The sequence below is a fragment of the Anomaloglossus baeobatrachus genome, chromosome 8 (assembly GCF_048569485.1).
Source record: "Anomaloglossus baeobatrachus isolate aAnoBae1 chromosome 8, aAnoBae1.hap1, whole genome shotgun sequence".
NCBI classification, from domain to species: Eukaryota; Metazoa; Chordata; class Amphibia; order Anura; family Aromobatidae; genus Anomaloglossus; species Anomaloglossus baeobatrachus.
Window position 1 is genome coordinate 41,690,240 of NC_134360.1, and position 20,543 is coordinate 41,710,782.

The window sequence follows — 20,543 nt, forward strand, 5'->3', positions numbered from 1 at the left end:
GAGGACAAGACATAGTGTGGGGACAAGACAGCGTGGGGACAAGACAGAGCGTGAGGACAAGACATAGCGTTGGGACAAATGAATAATGTCAGTTTGCATCAAAGATGTAATTGATCGTTTTGAGGACATTCTCAATTTGGAATGACATGTCAGCAATGGTCATCTGATATTTATCATATAGGGGCCCTAGGGACCATAATTCAGTAGGAGAAGTTTGGCTTTTGTGGTTTTCATTCAAGCATGAAATAATAATAATATTTATTCACTTACAGTATATAGCACTATTAATTCCACAGCGCTTTACATACATTGGCAACACTGTCCCCATTGGTGCTCACAATCTAAATTCTCTATCAGTATGTTTTTGGAGTGTGGGAGGAAACCGGAGTACCCGGAGGAAACCCACGCAAACACGGGGAGAACATACAAACTCCTTGCAGATAGTGTCCTTAGTGGGATTAGAACCCAGGACCTCAGCGCTGCAAGACTGCAATGCTAACCACTGAGCCACCATGCCACCCTGCTGTCCATATTACAGCTGCAAATTTTGACCACTGGTCTAATGACACAAAACTGATCACATCATAGGGATCAATGACTATTATTTTGGCTCATCAAATCTCGTGGTCATGGCCGTAAGATGGCGAAAAGTGCTCACGTGAAACCGGCATCTGGTGGGTCTGAAAATTGTAAATCTGACTCAGTCTAACCCATCAAAGGGAACTGGAGGAAAAACAGGTTTTTTTCGCCGCGCTTGAAGACCACGAACATCAATGTTGAACAAACAATTTCTTTTATTTCATTCCTACGCGTTTCGGAGACACCAACTGAAAAAGGAGACAGTTGGGGGTCTCCGAAACGCGTAGGAATGAAATAAAAGAAATTGTTTGTTCAACATTGATGTTCGTGGTCTTCAAGCGCGGCGAAAAAACCTGTTTTTCCTCCAGTTCCCTTTGATGATTTACTTGTGCAACAGGGCTGCTGCTGGACCGCTTAGGCACTCACTTATGCCATTGAAGGAGTTGTGACTGGCACAACCCGATCAGGTGAGTGCACCACTTCTTTATGTTTTTCACCCAGTAAATCGGGTAAGACCCTATTGCGCCTTTTCTCTCCCGTTTTTAGTCAGTCTAACCCATGGCAAACATCAATCCATATACGTCCGAGTATGATAGCCTATAACAGAGGTCCCCAACCCTTCTGATCTTGAGAGCCACATTCAGCTCTGAAAAAGGGTCATTGACCACATTTAGCTTTCAGAGAGGGTCGCGAGCCACATCCAGCGCCCACCCCAAAGATTTGCCACAGAAATCACACCGAGGCAGTATCCAAGGGTCCTTACCTCCATTTAGATTTGCTTTTCTATGTTGTCCTACTCACAAAAGTCACCATCTAGAGACCTGCTCTTCAGAGCTGTTTGCTAGTCATGGTGCTTATGCACCAAGCTGGAAGACAGCCATGAGCCCCACATCACAGGTTTCCAAGCCACAGGTTGGGGACCCCTAGTCTATAATAATAATAATAATTTTTATTTATTTAGAGCCAAAATATTTTTCACCACTATACAATTTCCCATTGGCAGACACAGGCAGAAAAGGGCCCCTGTGCAAAAACAGTATATGGGCCCTTTTCAGTCCAATAACTCATCAAAATGCATAATTCTACCTGATTTGGAGGTAGAAATGCTCCCCATTACTTCTTGGGCCCGGTTGCACCATTGATATCTTAGCCTCTGCAATTTCCAGCCCACCTGCAGGTCTGCTCATCCGAATTCAACAGTCTCATATATGGGTGTGGATCAGGAAACTTGAGGTTGGTCAAGAATTTGTATCTGACGTGTTCTGTAAAAATTGGACTTGTAAAACCAGCCTGAGGTCAATATCAGGTGTCCGAAAAACATGGTCAGTGTTCAGATCGGAATATCTAGCTCAACCTTAACGTCTGCTGTCTGAAGCTAATGTAGCACCCCACGGGACCTGCAGGGCTAAAGGGGGCTTTACACGCTACGATATCGTTAATGTTTGGTCGCCGGGGTCAAGTTGTTAGTGACGCACATCCGGCGTCATTAACGATATCGCAGCGTGTGACACTGACTAGCGACCTTAAACGACCTCAAAAATGGTGAAAATCGTTCACCATGGAGAGGTCGTCCCAAACTCAAAAATCGGTAATGGTTGTTTATCCAGGTGGTTCATCGCTCATGCGGCAGCAAGCATCGCTATGTGTGACACCGCAGGAGCGAGGAACGTCTCCTTACCTGCCGCCGGCCGCAATGCGGAAGGAAGGAGGTGGGCGGGATGTTACATCCTGCTCATCTTCGCCCCTCCGCTTTGATTGGCCGGCCGCTTAGTGACGTTGCGGTGACGTCGCTGTGATGCCGAACGTCCCTCCCCCTTGAAGGAGGGATTGTTCGGCAGTCACAGCGACGCCGCCGACCAGGTAAGTATGTGTGACGCTGCCGTAGCGATAATGTTCGCTACGGCAGCGATCACAAACAATCGCATGCGCGACGGGGGCAGGTACTTACACGCTCGCTATCGCTACAAATTGCTAGCGATATCGCTACCGTGTAAAGCCCCCTTTACTCGTCACCGGGCCAGTGGTGTTTGGGGTTGCTGTGAATGGCCTGACCCGGCTCCGTGGCCCCGTCGGCTACATCAATGAGGGTGCAAGGTGACTGGTAACAGGGGATGGGGGTTTGCTTTGCAGCGCCACCCATGGGATGCGACCAGAGATTAGCCGAGGTTGCGAGATGTCACTCTCCTCCGGGGCTGATGGCAACGCAGCTCAGATAGTTCAACTCCCCACAGGTGGAGCGAGCCCCAGGGAGGACGGTGGCGACAGGGGAAGGACCACTGGTGCCGGAGCGCATGACCCCGGAATTTGGGTCATGCGCACTATGAATCCAGGTGTATGCGTCATGGCTTCAAACTGAAGTAGTTAGCATGACCGAAAGTCCGGGGTCATGCGCACTGAGCCGAAATCCAGCGTCAGACGCGATGGCAGCGGAGAGGTGAGTGAGATCATCCTTGGTTGCTCTCAGTGAGAGAAACAAAATTAAAATTTTGTAGTTGTGATACCTTTTAATGGCTAACTAAAGGCCCCGTCACACGCAACGACGTATCTAACGATATATTGCCGGGGTCACGGACTCCGTGACGCACATCCAGCATCGTTAGCGACGTTGTTGCGTGAGACACCAATGAGCGACCGTTAACGATGGAAAATACTCACCAAATCGTCCATCGTTGACACGTCGTTCATTTTCTAAAAATCGTTGATTGTTGAGGATGCAGGTTGTTCGTCGTTCCTGAGGCAGCACACATCGCTACGTGTGACACCTCGGGAACGATGAATAACAGCTTACCTGCGGCCGCCGTCAATGAGGAAGGAAGGAGGTGGGCGGGATGTTACGGCCGCTCATCTCCGCCCCTCCGCTTCTATTGGGCAGCCGACTGGCCAGGGGAACTAACGCCCAGAGGACTAGTCCGCTAACTCATTAGCATACAGTAATAGATCTTCAGAAATACTTTTTTTTAAAGATCTCTTTATCTATGCTAGTGTATACAGGGACGGTTAGACAGTAATTAGCAATATGTACCCAGAACTGCTCATGGTCCTGGGTGCATATTGGACCGGACAGGTTCCCTTTAAATGCTTTTTATTCCAGTTGTTTCTGGAAATCTGACCAGTGACTGAAAAAAAACAATTCTGCCATTTTGTGTCCAGGTTACATAATTTTGTATTTTGCTACATCAGACTGTTACCAAATATGTTTACTTTTTGTATCAGTTTATTTGTAATGTGGAGAAATCAATGGTGGGATTTGATTTTTTAACTTTATTTGGGGACTTGACCCTGCAGTCGGACTCAAGGTCACTGTATTGCAGTATAATAATAACAGAGGTCTTCTGTATATACTACACTCCCAGAAACGGCCAATAACTGATACTGGCTGGTTTGGTTCAGGCTTTTGTATTCTGTAGGCCTCGTTGCTAAGGACCGTTGAAGCCTATAACAACGGAAGCGGAAGTTCCTTGGGAAGGTGGAGATTGACATTTAAGTTCTCGAATCAGTGTGCGGAATTCAGCCGCAGCAACCAATCAGGCAGCAGAATGTCAGGTCAGTGGGCGATGCTTCCTGCGGCCTTGGTAACCGCATGGTAACGCGCTGTACGGGCAGACATTCCCGCTCACGCTGTGAGGAGCCGCACGCACACGCTCTAGCTCCACCGTCTGTCCCTCCGTTACCGGCACCATGAAGATCGAGGAGGTGAAAAGTACCACGAAGACTCAGCGCATCGCCACTCACAGCCATGTCAAGGGCCTCGGCTTGGATGAGAGCGGGATGGCCAAGCAGGCGGCTGCCGGGCTGGTTGGGCAGGAGAATGCCCGGGAGGTAAGGCATAGTGCTGGCTTTGGTGGGAATTGCTCGGCCTCCCTGGAAGAGAGCTGGTATGTCCCGGCTGTGTATCTCCACAATGAGATAATATGGAAATTTGTACTTTTATTTACCCCACTTTCAAGATCAATACTTGCTGTCAGGGAATAGAGACCTTGTGAGCACTATTAGATCTGGATCTCTCCAGGAATAGATCGTCCTCTTCCAGCTGAAGAAATCTGATGACTTGCTGCAATGTGTCAGTGCAGGGAAAATATGTATCTCATTAGACTGGATCAATTGTAACAGAAATGCTGCATTTGTTTAGCCTCTGAAAGTTTAAAGGGAATCTGTCATCAGGTTTTTGCCTCCTGCTCTGAGAGCAGCATAATGTAGGGGCAGAGATCTTGATTGCAGCGATGTGTCACTTAGGGTACCTTCACACTTTAGCGATGCAGCAGCGATCTGACCTGGTCAGGATCGCTGCTGCATCGCTACATGGTCGCTGGTGAGCTGTCAAACAGGCAGATCTCACCAGTGACCAGCCAGCAGCGATGTGCAAGCGACGCTGCGCTTGCACAGAGCCGGCGTCTGGAAGCTGCGGACACTGGTAACTAAGGTAAACATCGGGTATGGTTACCCCGATGTTTACATTAGTTACCAGCGCACACCGCTTAGCTGTGTGTGCAGGGAGCAGGGAGCCGCGCACACTGAGCGCTGGCTCCTTGCTCTCCTAGCTACAGTACACATCGGGTTAATTAACCCGATGTGTAATGCAGCTACATGTGCAGAGATCAGGGAGCCGCGCACACTGCTTAGCGCTGGCTCCTTGCTCTCCTAGCTACAGTACGCATCGGGTTAATTAACCCGATGTGTACAGCAGCTACATGAGCAGGGAGCCGCGCACACTGCTTAGCGCTGGCTCCTTGCTCTCCTAGCTACAGTACGCATCGGGTTAATTAACCCGATGTGTACAGCAGCTACATGAGCAGGGAGCCGCGCACACTGCTTAGCGCTGGCTCCTTGCTCTCCTAGCTACAGTACGCATCGGGTTAATTAACCCGATGTGTACAGCAGCTACATGTGCAGAGAGCCGGAGCCGGCAGCACAGGCAGCATGAGAGCTGCAGAGGCTGGTAACTAAGGTAAATATCGGGTAACCACCTTGGTTACCTGATGTTTATCTTAGTTACCAGCCTCCGCAGCTGCCAGACGCCGGCTCCTGCTCCCTGCTCGCTTCATTTGTCGCTCTCTCGCTGTCACACACAGCGATCTGTGTGTCACAGCGGGAGAGCGCCTTTGAAGAAAACGAACCAGGGCTGTGTGTAACGAGCAGCGATCTCGCAGCAGGGGCCAGATCGCTGCTCAGTGTCACACACAGCGAGATCGCTAATGATGTCACTGCTGCGTCACAAAAAGCGTGACTCGGCAGCGATCTCGGCAGCGAGCTCGCTGTGTGTGAAGCACCCCTTACTGCGCTGCTTTGTGTAGTTTTGATAAAATCACTGTTTAATCAGCAGTAAATTATCATTACAGGACTACTTGGAGTGCTGCCAGGTAGTCCGGCATATTCATGAGCTCTGTATAACTGCTAGATCTGCAGCAGAGAAAACAGTGATTTTATCAAAATGACAGCAAACAGCTCAGTAAGTGACACATCCCTGGAATCAGGATCTCTGTCTCTACATTATGCTGCTCTCAGATGGGGGAGCAAAATCCTGGTGACAGGTTCCCTTTAATAAAACTTAACTGACAAGGAGCAGAGATTTGGGAAGGATCTGCAGACGTGAAACAGACGGTCCATGTAGCCTCTCATTCCACTCCGATTAGAGCAGTCAGAAATTCCTTGTCTCCTGGATGGAGTTTGTCTTTTAAAGGAACCTGTCAGGTCCCCTCTGCCCTCCAACCCAGCAGCATTGGTCCCTGTATGCCCACATTCCCTGCCTAACCATCATTGTGTACCAATATTCACTAATATGAATGTTTTAAAAAAAAAAAAAAAAAACTACTTGGAAACCTCACTTTCCTTATTCTAATTGGGTCTGTGACTAGTCGCAGAGGCGTTGTTTCCCCAGACTAGCCGGCCGTCTTTCTATGTTTTCACGCCCTTATGGGTGTGATAACCTGATTTCCATAAGCCGCTGCAGGTGATTACACTAGCTTAGGACGTAATGTTACATCCCGTGGTCGTTAAGGGGTTTAAGAAAAAAAAAAGGCACAACTTATACACGTCTCTTTCCCTATGCTAATTAAGGCCTCGACTAGTCAGAGGCGTTAGTTCCCCCAGACTAGTCGGTCCTCTTTTTATGTTATCAGGCCCCTGTGAGCATATGAACATGATTTCCACAAGCCGGCCTCACTGCCAGCGAATGGAAATCTTGCGCATGTGCGTGACTCATTTCAGCCCAGTCAGTGCACCTTTAGGCTATGTGCGCACTAGAAAAGTGATTTTTCTCAAGAAAATTTCTTGAGAAACTTCTGGGAGTTGAAGATTTCCGCACCTGCGGAAAAATCCGCGGGAAAAACGCATGCGGATTTGCCGCGGATTTACCGCAGGTTGGCCCCTGCGGTTTTGCAATAAATTAATATAGATAATCGATACAGATAATGGATAGAGGGAAAGATGGATAGATGAATAGATAGATAGATGAGAAAGACCTATATAATGTCCCACCTCCCTGCATTTTCTAAGCTGGCACCCTTTAGTGACTTTCATGTAGCACTAAAGGGTGCCTAGCCTTGTATTTAGCCATAAAATAAATAAATAAAAAAAAAAAACCGACGTGAGGTCCTCCCATCTTTTGTAGCCAGCTAGGGTAAAGCAGACGGCTGCAGCCTGCAAACCACAGCTGGCAGCTTCACCTTGGCTGGTAATCCAAAACAGAGGGCACCCCACGCTGTTATTTTACATTAAATAAATAATTTAAAACAAAAAACGTGGGGTCCCCCCCAAATTGCATCACCAGCCGAGGTAAAGCGGACAGCTGTGGTCTGGTATTCTCAGACTAGGGCGGTCCACTGTTATTGGACACTCCCCAGCCTAAAAATAGCAGGCCGCAGCCGCCCCAGAAGTGGCGCATCCATTAGCCGTGCCAATCCTGGCGCTTCGCCCTAACAACTCATCCCGTTGCCCTGGTGCGGTGGCAAACGAGGTAATATATGGGGTTGATGCCAGATGTGTAATGTCACCTGGCATCAAGCCCTGGGGTTAGTGATGTCACGCGTCTATCAGATACCTGACATCACCAACCCAGTCAGTAAGAAATAAAAAATAGACAACAAAAAAAGTTTTATTTGAAAAAACACTCCCCAAAACATTCCCTCTTTCACCAATTTATTGAAAAGAACACGTCCGGCGTAATCCAATAAGGGGGGGGGGGCCCACGGCGATCCATACCATAGTCGCTGTCCCAGTCAATGAAGAACAGAATGTTCCCCATTGGCTGGGAGAGCAATGCAGTGACCTGAGCTAACATCAATAGCCCAGGTCACTGCAGGGGATGCCGAGCGCTGCTGTCAGGAGGATAGATGAGATCATTACCTGCTGTGATCATCTCCTGTACTGCTGACGTCAGCGCTGTCACTGACTTCTATGCCCGCCGCGTTGTCAGAAGTATCGTGAGAGCCTGTGACGTCACCGCTAGTGACAGTCTCGGGCCGCTCGCGAGACGGGCATAGATAGCAGTGACCGCGGTGACGTCAGGAGGCAGGAGATCGTCACAGCAGGTAATGATCTCACCTCCTGACAGCAACGATCGTCATCCCCGCGACTGCCAGCACTGCAGGGTGTCAGTGTCTGCCTGCGCTGCCGCGTGACAGGCTGCGGACACTGCGGGCAGACACTGACACACAGCAATGCAGGCAGCCGCGAGGCTGGAGCGGGACACAGACTGCACGGGCACCCGCCGGACGTCACACGGAAGTGCTTCTGTGCGGCGTCCAGGGAGTGTGACGTGTGTTTACTCTGCTCCGCTTCCTCTTCTGGCATAATGAAATCCCTTCGTGCAAAACCGCAGGCAGCGATGAACATTACCACAGGTAAATCGCGGCTATACCGGGGGTATACCGCACATCATTTGCTACCTGCCGTATACCCCCGGAATTTCGCGATTACATTACAGTGAATGGAGTGAAATACCGCAGGTACCTGCAGAAAAGAAGTGACATGCACATTTTCTCAAGAAATTTTCTCAAGAAATTCTTCTCAAGAAAATTTCTTGAGAAAAATCCGCAGTGTGTGCGCAGATATTTTTTTTTCACATAGGATTTGCTGGGAAATGTCTGCACAAAAATTGCAGACATTTCTCAAGAAATTTCCGCGGCAAATCCGCGGGTAAAACGCACTAGTGCGCACAGGGCCTTAAAGCTACCGTAGGTCTACTCTTCATGGCTTCATTAGGCGCACTGTGCATGAACAGACATTCAGAGGACGTGTACGTGAGCCATCCTCTGAACTTCCGGTCATGTGCAGTGCACATAGTGATGCCGGAAGACACCCCCCCCCCCAGAAGAAGGGAAGCAAAAAAACATAAAATTGGCCCGGGGTGAAGGGGTTTAGTGACTTTCTCAGGGCGATCATGGGGTTCCTGTACTGTACCCCCGCGATCACTGCTGGGTCTCCTGTTGATGTTACAGCCAGTAGCTGGTTCTCCCTTCCAGAAGCGGTGCCTGCGCTGCTCCCGGCAATTTAACCCCCTAAATGCTGCAATGAATTGTGCTTGTAGCATTCAAGGGGCAGGGAGAGGAATCGCTTACCTCTCCCTGGCGATTGGGTCCCTGTAATGCAATCATAGGGTCTGAATTGTTGCCATGGCAACCCTGGGTTGTCACCATTATCACCTCACGGACCATGCCAGATGCATGGTGTAAGGCGAAGTGTCAGTGCTGTGAGTACTGCTCTGACAGAATCCATTGCAGTAATCAAGCACTGTCTTGGATTACATCAGATGCAGGAAAAAAATGCAGAAAGGATTGACAGGCTGCAAATTTTTTCTTTTTTTCTGCATGAAAATCTGCAAAGAAAAAATCTGCAACATGTACCCAGCAATTCAGGATTCTCATAAACCTTGCTGGGATGCTTGTTCCTTGCAGTATTGATTAAAATCCGCAAGAAAAAAACGCAGCGTAGGCACATAGCCTTAACGGAACCTGTTACTAGGTTCTCCCCATATAAAGTACGGCTAGAACCTATATGTCCTCTGTTGCGGCATTCTCCTCTCTTTCGTTGGCCGTCTTCCTTCTTGCTTTGTGTGACCCGTCCTGCGTCATCCACATGTCCTCCATCGTGCTCCTGCGCAGGCGCACTGCTCTCTGCCCTACTGAGTGCGCATGCACCAGCGTACTATGATCTTTTCCCGTGCATGTGCACTACAGTGCTTTGCTCTGCCCTCAGCAAGGCAGAAAGACATTTGCCGGCGCACGAGGACACTGTGTGGAAGAAGTAGGACGTGTCATCCACAAGGACGATGGTGCTAGCAGCAACAGAGGAGGTGCCAGATCTGGAGCAGCAGCTCGCACCGGACCGCCCCCCTAGGCGAGGAAATAATAGTTGTTCTTTATTGCGTTATGCATAGCAGATAAGGGACATGTATACAGTATTCTAGAATGCTGCAACCGAGGGCTGAAAGATGCTGGCCGTACTTTATATGGGGGGCTAGGGGGATTTTAATAGAGCTTTGCTGCACTTCCAGTGCACATCAGATAAATAAGGAAAAACAGTTAGGCCAAAGCCACACGGCGAGAAAAAAGGTGCGAGTGGAGTGCGATAAAAAGAATCGCATTCCACTCGGACCAATTCTAGCCTGTGTCAGCACACATGAGCGATTATTTTCTCAGCCCTAATCGGATTGAGAAAACAATCGCAGCATGCTGAGACTGTAATGCAAGACTTTCTCTCGCACCCATTCAAGTCAATGGGGCGAGAGAGAAAAAGCGCACTGCACTCGCGGTACACCGGTGTACTGCGAGTGCAGGGCAAGAATGACAATAGCTGACGACAGAGGAGAGAGGGAGATAAAACCCGCCCCTCCTCAGCGCCAGCCTGCACCCTGCAGCTGAGGCCCGATCGCATGATCAGACCTCAGTCGCAGTGACACTCGTATGACACTCAGCTCCTGCTTTGCTGCCAGCGTGAGCCTAGTGTCATGCAAGGATCGCAGTAGTGCCCTGTGTGGCCTAAGCTGTGCGAGTGCAGTGTGAGAATGGCAATAGCCGGCTATGGAGAAGAGAGGGAGATAAATCCCTCCGCAGCGCCGACCCGCCTGCACGAACAGACCTCAGTCGCAGGAACTCTCGCATGTCACTCGGCTCTGCCGTACTGCCAGCATGAGCCGAGTGTCATGCGAGGGGATCGCAGTAATCCCGTGTGGCCCCAGCCTAGTGGGCTGCATTGCTGACCAGCAGTGTTGCGCCTTCATTTTCAGGGTCCTGGTGTTTGTAGTCCGATCTCCATGGTGCTGGAGTAGCCTCACTCTCTATGGATGACTGCAGATTAGTGATGAGTGAGCACTCAGCTCAGGTGCTCTGTACTCGTAAAGTGCAGTTAATACTCTTATGGTCGCAACTCGAACTTAACCAATGGAAGTCATTGGGGAACTCATGCAGTTTTCCCGGAGATCTTGCGGATAAATGCTCGAGTTCCCCTTTGATATTCGTAATACTTGGGTGGTCTAGTCGCGCCCATCCAAGTATCCAACTGCATATTTCGAGTACAGAGCAGACAAGCATGGCAGTGTTCATTCATCATTATTGCAGATACTTGGGCACTTATTATGTGTCCGCCGGGACTCACTGGCCATTGCCAAATCATGGGAGAATCTTCTTAACTTCTATGGGTTCCCTTCGTACACATCATATGGCTCCAACCTCAGGGACCCCTGACTGTTCCAGTAGAGATGTCCTTGGTCCCGCAGCCACATCAGTATTCTGTGACTATTGGAAGGGAGCTCTTAATGCCGCGTCTACCTTCCGCCATCTAAGGCGCCCCTGTTGATTAGCCAGCCTTGTGTGATGTCATTGTGGCGGCCTGACACTGCTAATCAAGAAGATCTGCTCGTGCCGGGAGGCGAGAGGCGTTTCTCAAGGGTCACGCCAAACTGAACGGTTTATATAGTGCTAACATTTTCAGGAGCGTTGCATGTGGAGCCTTACCCCACATATGAAGTTTTATTCACGCAAGCAATGGAGAACACAATTCACTTTAATGGGTCAATATTCTGTCCATGCGTTGTTTGATCTACACTTTGACAGCTCCTAAGAATCATTAAAGGGAACCTGTCATCAGACTTGGGAACTTTAAAGGGAACCTGTCAGCAGACTTGGGAACTTTAAAGGGAACCTGTCAGCAGACTTGGGAACTTTAAAGGGAACCTGTCAGCAGAAATTTCACCCAAAACCTAAAAGATTCCCCTTCTGCAGCTCCTGGGCTGCATTCTAGCAAGGTTCCTGCTGTTATTGTGCCCCCTGTGAGACCAAAATAAAGACTTCATAAAGTCTTACCTTTTTGTATGGCAAATCTTGTTAATCATCCATGGGGGCGGGCTTTCTGGTGTCCGTTATTCTGCCTCCTGGTCCTTTTATGCACGAGATTATGGGCGGCACTGTGATTTTAATCAGCAAGTACCCGCCCATAATCTCGTGTCCGCGCTTTCCCCTCTGCCTCCACCGTTCTGCGCAAGCACTGGCCAGCTTACCTCACGTCACCTCTTACCCATCTTTCCCTGGAGCAGGAAATAGATGGGAGGAGCGGAGCAGCACACCACGATGACGTGGGTTCATCCGGCCAGCGCTTGCGCAAAATGGTGGGGGCAGAGGGGAAAGCGCGAGTACGAGATTATGGGCGCGTACTTGCTGATGAAAATCACAGCGCCGCCCATAATCTCTTGCCTGCGCAATACGTCACCAGCGGTCACACTCTGCTCAGTCCTGTGAGACTGGCAGTGGGCATGCGCGGGGACCGCTGGAGCACTGGGCGGCGTCATCAGCTATGGGAGACGGCGTAAAGGACCAGGAGGGAGAATAACGGACGGCAGAAAGCCCGCCCCCGTGACTATAAAAAAAGATTGCCATACAAAAAGGTAAGACTTTATGAAGCCTTTATTTTGGTCTCACAGGAGCTGCAGAGGGGGAATCTTTTAGGTTTTGGGCGAAATGTCTGCTGACAGGTTCCCTTTAAGTTGCGGCCACCACCAGTGGGCTCTTATATACACATTCTAACATGCTGTATATAAGAACTGAGGCCTCTGTGTAGAACGTAAAAAAAACACTTTATAACACTTACCTAAAACGGTCGCTGCGGTGCAGTTGAGCCATATGGGCGTCTCTGTTCTCCGGTGCCAGCGCCTCCTCTTTCGACCATCTTCGTCCTTCTTCTGAAGCCTGTGTGCGTGACGCGTCCTACGTCATCCACACTCGCCGCTCCTTCGCGGGACCTCAATCCCGCCGAGTGTGGATGATGTAGGACGCGTCATGCACCCCGGCTTCAGAAGAAGGACGACAAAGATAACCGAAAGAATAGGCGCCGGCACCAGAGAACAAAGACGCCCATATGACCCAACTCCACCGCAGCGACCATTTAGGTAAGTGTTATAGAGTAATTTTTACGTTCTACACAGCGGCCTCGGCTCTTATATACAGCATGTTAGAATGCTGTATATAAGAGCCCACTGGTGGTGGCCGCAGCTTATAGGCCCCAAATCTGCTGACAGGTTGCCTTTAATGTGAATAAGCTCTGCCCTTCTAATTTCCTTATCTCACACATGTACACTGGGGCTAATTAATTTACTAGTTTGGGGTTTTTTTTGGAGACGAATGGAAGCATTGCACCGCACACAGGGTGACTATGGGCTCTATACTGATGCCGGATACCAACCCAAGACCCCAGAGCAAGGCAGCAGGACTGTCTACAAGATGCCATGACAGTATGCGATATGGATGTCCATGGAACATCTGTCATTGTAACCTCATCAGTGCCCCAATGTGGAAGTGAGCGGCTCCAGATCAACCCTTTAAATTTTAAATGCCCTGATCTCTGCTTGCTAAGTTGCTCTGTTCTCCTCTGCTAGCTTCGACCGATTTTCCTCCGTGTGGAAAGACTCTGTAGTGTGACCACAGCCATCTTGCAGTTTTTGCTGTTTGATTTCCAACCAAAAGGATAAAAGGTCCAAATTCTTCAACCAAGGGAATAATTTGGATCGCTCCGTCCTGTGCACCTGCGGCGGAGATGACCTGACCCAGCGGCTCCCGCATTTCACCGTCGGGGCTCCTGGATCGCACATTGTAAACTCTTCAATCATTGAACGTCTTAATTTGTTTGTGATATTTTTGCTCGGCACGTATCGGATGGATTTTCCTCTACTCACTGAGCCAGCCTGTTAGCGGCCTGGTTTTCATTTCGTGTGCTGTTTTTCAGATGTGCGCGACCACTGGCAGTGAAGCGGCGCACAAGTTGGAACGTTTTCTGACGAGTCTCGTCCGTGCGGGCTGAGCGGGGAGGTTATCTGATGGCGGCAGAAAACGTGCCGTGAACCAGTGATTGCTGCTTTTTATTTATAGACGCAGAAATCGCAGGATCAAAGCTGGACAAGCTCGTCCTGCTCGTCTTTACTCTGCGCTCATGATTGTACCGTATTGCTTATTACCGCGTGTAAATCTGCAGCCGGTCACACGGGGGACAGACCCTGCCGTCGCTCCAAGGTTATCACATCCAACAATAAAGATCTCAATTTTACGTTGATCTCAGTAATGGAGTCTGGAAATAGGATTTTATTTTCTGTATTATTTCCCCTATATAGACTTTCCCCTCTGGCTTTCCGCATAATAAGATATATATTTGTTGAGTTTTGCTTGTTTTTTGCATAGCGCTAGACCATACCAGTATCGGGTGACTACTTCTGATCTCCATGGATTGAGGCTTTTGGCTATAATGATAGAAGCTTAAAGGAGGTGCCCATTGCCAACATATTGATGGCCTGTCCTCAGACTAGATCAATGTCAGACCACTTGGGTTCAAGACCCAACACCCCCCTACTAACAATCTGCATGTCCAATGACCGCTACAGTGCACAGCTCCATACACCGTGTAGTGGCCATTCTCCAGCAGAAGGTCTGCAAACCATGTCCTATGAAGACCGGCTAAAGGAACTAGGGATGTTTAGTTTGAAAAAGAGAAGGCTGAGAGGAGACTTAATGGCGGTCTACAAATATCTGAGAGGTAGTCACACTGCAGAGGGAACCACCCTATTCTCATTAGCACAAGGAAGTACAAGAAGCAATGGGATGAAACTTAAAGGAAGGAGATTCAAATTAGACATTAGGAAAAATTTTCTGACAGTGAGGGCAGTCAGGGAGTGAAACAGGCGACCACGGGAGGTGGTGAGGGCAGTCAGGGAGTGGAACAGGCGACCACGGGATGTGGTGAGGGCAGTCAGGGAGTGGAACAGGCGACCACGGGAGGTAGTGAGGGCAGTCAGGGAGTGGAACAGGCGACCACGGGAGGTAGTGAGGGCAGTCAGGGAGTGGAACAGGCGACCACGGGAGGTAGTGAGGGCAGTCAGGGAGTGGAACAGGCGACCACGGGAGGTAGTGAGGGCAGTCAGGGAGTGGAACAGGCGACCACGGGAGGTAGTGAGGGCAGTCAGGGAGTGGAACAGGCGACCACGGGAGGTAGTGAGGGCAGTCAGGGAGTGGAACAGGCGACCACGGGAGGTAGTGAGGGCAGTCAGGGAGTGGAACAGGCGACCACGGGAGGTAGTGAGGGCAGTCAGGGAGTGGAACAGGCGACCACGGGAGGTAGTGAGGGCAGTCAGGGAGTGGAACAGGCGACCACGGGAGGTAGTGAGGGCAGTCAGGGAGTGGAACAGGCGACCACGGGAGGTAGTGAGGGCAGTCAGGGAGTGGAACAGGCGACCACGGGAGGTAGTGAGGGCAGTCAGGGAGTGGAACAGGCGACCACGGGAGGTAGTGAGGGCAGTCAGGGAGTGGAACAGGCGACCACGGGAGGTAGTGAGGGCAGTCAGGGAGTGGAACAGGCGACCACGGGAGGTAGTGAGGGCAGTCAGGGAGTGGAACAGGCGACCACGGGAGGTAGTGAGGGCAGTCAGGGAGTGGAACAGGCGACCACGGGAGGTAGTGAGGGCAGTCAGGGAGTGGAACAGGCGACCACGGGAGGTAGTGAGGGCAGTCAGGGAGTGGAACAGGCGACCACGGGAGGTAGTGAGGGCAGTCAGGGAGTGGAACAGGCGACCACGGGAGGTAGTGAGGGCAGTCAGGGAGTGGAACAGGCGACCACGGAAGGTAGTGAGAGGGCAGTCAGGGAGTGGAACAGGCGACCACGGAAGGTAGTGAGAGGGCAGTCAGGGAGTGGAACAGGCGACCACGGGAGGTAGTGAGAGGGCAGTCAGGGAGTGGAACAGGCGACCACGGGAGGTAGTGAGAGGGCAGTCAGGGAGTGGAACAGGCGACCACGGGAGGTAGTGAGAGGGCAGTCAGGTAGTGGAACAGGCGACCACGGGAGGTAGTGAGAGGGCAGTCAGGTAGTGGAACAGGCGACCACGGGAGGTAGTGAGAGGGCAGTCAGGGAGTGGAACAGGCGACCACGGGAGGTAGTGAGAGGGCAGTCAGGGAGTGGAACAGGCGACCACAGGAGGTAGTGAGCTCTCCATCAATTCAAATCTTCAAGTGGAAACTGCATAAACATATAGCTGGGATGATTTAGGAGAGCCTGCACTCGCAGGGGGTTGTACCCGATGGCCCTTGAGGTCCCTTCCAACTCTACCATTCTATGATCTCAGATCCTATTCACCCAAATAATAGCTGAGGTGCAGTACCTATGAAAGGCCACTAAATGGTGAATGGAGCTGTGCCGTTTCAGTCTACAAACGTGATTGGTAGTGGTGCCCAGCGTCAGACGCCCACTGATCTAAGTATTGGCACCCACATTACGACAATCTAAATGAGACCTGATAACCCTGCCTTTAAGAGCAGTGACGTGCCAAACCTGGCTCAAGGGGCACAGCACTAAACTAAGCGCCTCCGCTGCTTCATTAAGCAATCATTGGGGGTGTTGGGAACCAGACTCATCTATTCTAATGTCACTGTGATCTAACATGTTTACTGAAACTGAAGGTGCCATTTATAATAAGGGAACCGGTTTGGTTTGGGAAGGGGGAGAGGCTGCCCCGTGATGGGGTTTAGCTTTGGCAGGTGGGAGAATTCTGTGTCCTTGTGCTGCCAGAATCTTATAAATGTTCCCATTTTTAGTCAACGTATTCTACGCCATCAGTGTAACTATGTTGTGTGTGTGTGTTTTTGCTTTTCTCCCTAAATTGCAGGCATGTGGCGTTATAGTAGAGTTAATTAAAAGCAAGAAAATGGCTGGAAGAGCCGTACTGCTCGCTGGACCTCCTGGAACTGGCAAGGTAACGTTCCCTTCACCTGCATCCGATTTAGCCGTGGAGAATGTGAAGCATGAAAATCCGAATGTTCCCGACCCAGGGCGGCAGCTGGCAATGCCCCCCTCGTGCCAAAATGTTCCTCCTTTCACCCATAGTAAAATAATTCTGTATTTAGAGAAGCAACAATACATCTATAAAAATAGCAATGGGGAGGACAAAACATAAAATATGAGTCACATGAATGTCCTGTCACCTGCGCCATAGAATTGCCCTTTATCAGCTTATTGGATACAGGACTAGTCCGTATAGTCTGACTTCCATAAAACAACAATTTTATTTGAGTACACAGACAAGCACAATGTAAAACATCTAAAAACGGGGGGACGCATGGCCAGTAATTAGGGAAAAGGGTTTTCTTTATCGTTCCTATGGGAGACCCAGACATTGGGTGTATAGCTTCTGCCTCCGGAGGACACACAAAGTACTACACTAAAAAGTGTAGCTCCTCCCTCCGAGCATATACACCCCCTGGTTAACCAGATCTAGCCAGTTCATTGCTTTGTGTTCAGGAGGCACACATCCACACATGCATTCTCATTTGAATTTTCGTTTTTGGAAAGAGTTTGAAGAAAAGCGGGTCCAAGCCTGGACCCCCGGCATGTCCCTTCTCACCCCACTGTGTCGGCGGTGCTGTTAAGGTTGACTTCCAAGGCTGGAGCCTTACATGCCGCGCTCCTTCACCATCCCTCGGGCTCTGGCTTGAAGTGGGAGCCAGCACGGTTCTCCATGCTTTGCAGGAGACCGGTCTCCATCCGCAGCCCTTCAGGATCCTGCTGGACGGAGCACTCATCCCTCAGGGACCTGGCCCTGCGTCTCAGACAAAGCTAAGTACCTGAGACGCTTATACTTGGGGGGTCCCGGTACTTTATTATGGTGGGAGAGTGTGCTGTGTAACTTTTGTGACATTTCCGGCCGGTTCTCTGGCTGTCGCCTGAGAACCGCGCCGATGGTGCCTGCGCGTGGGCCGCATCGCTTAAATTTAGGCCCCGGCTTCGCCGGAGGCCTACTTTCGATTTCACTGCCCTTGCATGTCAGTCATGCAGAGGGACAGTGCGGCTCCGCCCAGCGGCCGTTCGGTACAGGGGAGGGACACTCCTCTCTGAGTGCATGTCTCCTCCCCTGTAAATCTCCTTGGCCCTCCAGATCCCGCTCTCAGAGCAGGTCCCGCCCCCTCTCCTCGCTCCGGCGCCATTTTCACAGCGTTTTCTTCACTGGATCAGCGCTGGCTGCAGCATCCCTGCTAGGCTGCTTGGGGGTCCGGACTGTGGGATCTGGAGGGCACACAAACGGTCTGGTAAGCCACAACCTCCGGTTGTGGACCTTCTTATATACTCTCTGGGGGTCATTCTGGCTCAGAGCCCCCACCTCAGCAGCATGTCTCACATAAGGAGCAAAGCTGCAAGGCTGTACTCAATATGCACTGCATGTAGGCTCGTACTGCCTGAACCGAGCACATATCCACACTGTGATGCCTGCTCTAACATGGCGGTGCCTCAGCCTGGAGTCTCTCCCCCAGTGGTCCCTCCGGCTGCCTCGGCTCCGGTGGCTGAACCCCCGGCTTGGGTAGAATCCTTCTCTAGGTCAATCTCCCAGTCTTTTGCCGACTCCATGGGAGAGTTGTCCCGGACTCTGCTGAGCATGCATCAGCCCCCCTCTCAGGGTGCCTCTGCTGCTAGGGCTCGCTCAGCAGAGCCCACAGAGGATTCTTCAGCTGGTCCCAGACCCCGTCCTCCTAAAACGAGACGCAGGGTCCCCTCTCCTTCCTCGTCCCGCGGCTCGGTCTCAGAAGCTGACTCGCAGGACGAGGAGGATGACCTTACTGGGTGCTCGGATGCTACCTCCATGTGCCCCATTGATCTGTCCAAGAGTGACTCAGATGTTAGTGATTTGATTGTGTCCATTAATTCTGTACTGGACCTCAATCCGCCAGTATCAGAGGAACAACCCTCTCTGGCAGAAAAGCACCAGTTTACCTCACCTAAGAGGAGAAAGAGTGTGTTTTTTTAACCACTCCAGTTTTCAGGCCGCTGTGACCAAGCCCAGGGCCTGTCCTGACAAACGCTTCCCTAAGCGTGGTTCTAATGACCGTTTTCCCTTTCCACCTGAGGTGGTCAAGGAGTGGGCTCATTCACCAAAGGTGTATCCTCCGGTGTCTAGAATCTCAGCCCGGACAGTTGTATCAGTGGCTGATGGCACCTCTCTTAAGGATTCCACTGACCGCCAGATTGACCTTCTGGCCAAATCTGTATATGAGGCGGCTGGGGCCTCGTTCTCCCCGTCTTTTGCAGCAGTGTGGGCTCTCAAGGCCATCTCTGCTTCTCTAGAGGAGATGCATTCCCTCACCAGGGAATCTATGCCCGAAATGGTTGCCTTAACTTCCCAAGCTTCCGCTTTTTCATCCTATGCCATGTCTGCCATGCTGGAGGCTTCTCACCGCACTGCGGTGGCTTCGGCTAATTCCCTCGCTATCCGCAGGATCTTGTGGCTTCAAGAGTGGAAGGCAGATGCTTCTTCAAAGAAGTACCTTGCTGGGCTCCCTTTTGCTGGATCCAGGCTATTCGGTGAACAACTGGATGAAATTATTAAGGAAGCTACTGGCGGGAAGAGTACTTCCATGCCACAAACCAAAATCAGGAAACCTGTCCAGGGTAGCAACCTGTCGAGGTTCGTTCCTTCGTTCCTCCAACTGGTCATCCTCTAAGCCCTCGGCCTCGTCCACTAACTCAGACTATCTGTCCGCGCCAGCAACGTCCTTGGTCGGTGGCAGGCTCTCCCACTTTGGCGACGTGTGGTTTCAACACGTCTCCGATCAGTGGGTGCGGGATATCATCTCTCACGGCTACAGGATAGAATTTTCTTCCAGCCCGCCAAACTGATTTTTTTCTGTCCACTCCCCCCTGCTCCAAGGCCGCCGCCTTCTCTCAGGCCGTGGCATCCTTGCAGGCCAACGGAGTAATTGTACCGGTTCCCGCCCGGGAACGGTTCAGAGGTTTCTACTCAAATCTCTTCCTAGTCCCCAAAAAGGACGGTTCCTTCCGGCTCATCCTGGATCTCGAGCTTCTCAACAAGCATGTTCAGGTGCGGCATTTTCGCATGGAGTCTCTGCGATCAGTCATTGCCTCAATGACCCAAGGAGATTTCCTGGCATTCATCGACATCAGAGATGCCTATCTGCATGTGCCAATTGCAGTTTCACACCAGCGTTGGCTACGTTTTTGCAATCGGAGAGGAACATTTCCAATTCGTGGCTCTCCCCTTCGGGTTAGCCACGGCCCCTCGAGTATTCACCAAGGTCATGGCAGCAGTGGTTGCGGTTCTGCACCTCCAGGGGGTGGCAGTGATTCCTTACCTGGACGACCTTCTAGTCAAGGCTTCATCCAGCGCAGACTGTCAGCGGAGTGTCTCGCTCACTCTCGCCACTCTAACCCAATTCGGGTGGCTTGTCAATCTGCCCAAATCCACTCTGACTCCGACCCAGAGGCTCACGTACCTAGGGATGCAGTTCGAGACTCTGCCGGCACTTGTGAAGCTGCCCTTAGTCAAACAGCAGTCCCTCCATCTGGCGGTGCGCTCCCTACTGAGACCCCGCCGTCATTCCATCAGGCACCTGATGCGGGTGCTGGGTCTGATGGTGGCGTCAATGGAGGCTGTTCCCTTTGCCCAGTTCCATCTGCGTCTGGACTTCCTCCTTGCACAGGTTGGTGGCTCTGTC

At 51.0% G+C, this 20,543-nt stretch overlaps 1 protein-coding gene across 1 annotated transcript in view; it reads left to right on the forward strand.

Annotated features, from left to right (window-relative positions):
• Positions 1–4,136: 4,136 nt before the first annotated feature.
• The window catches only part of RUVBL1 (RuvB like AAA ATPase 1), a 105,600-nt gene continuing 89,193 nt past the window's right edge, over positions 4,137–20,543 (forward strand). The window contains exons 1-2 of the mRNA XM_075320743.1: positions 4,137–4,398; positions 16,709–16,795. Of these exons, the coding sequence (XP_075176858.1) occupies positions 4,258–4,398; positions 16,709–16,795 (228 nt within the window). The 5' untranslated portion in view covers positions 4,137–4,257. The remainder of the gene's footprint in view (positions 4,399–16,708; positions 16,796–20,543) is intronic.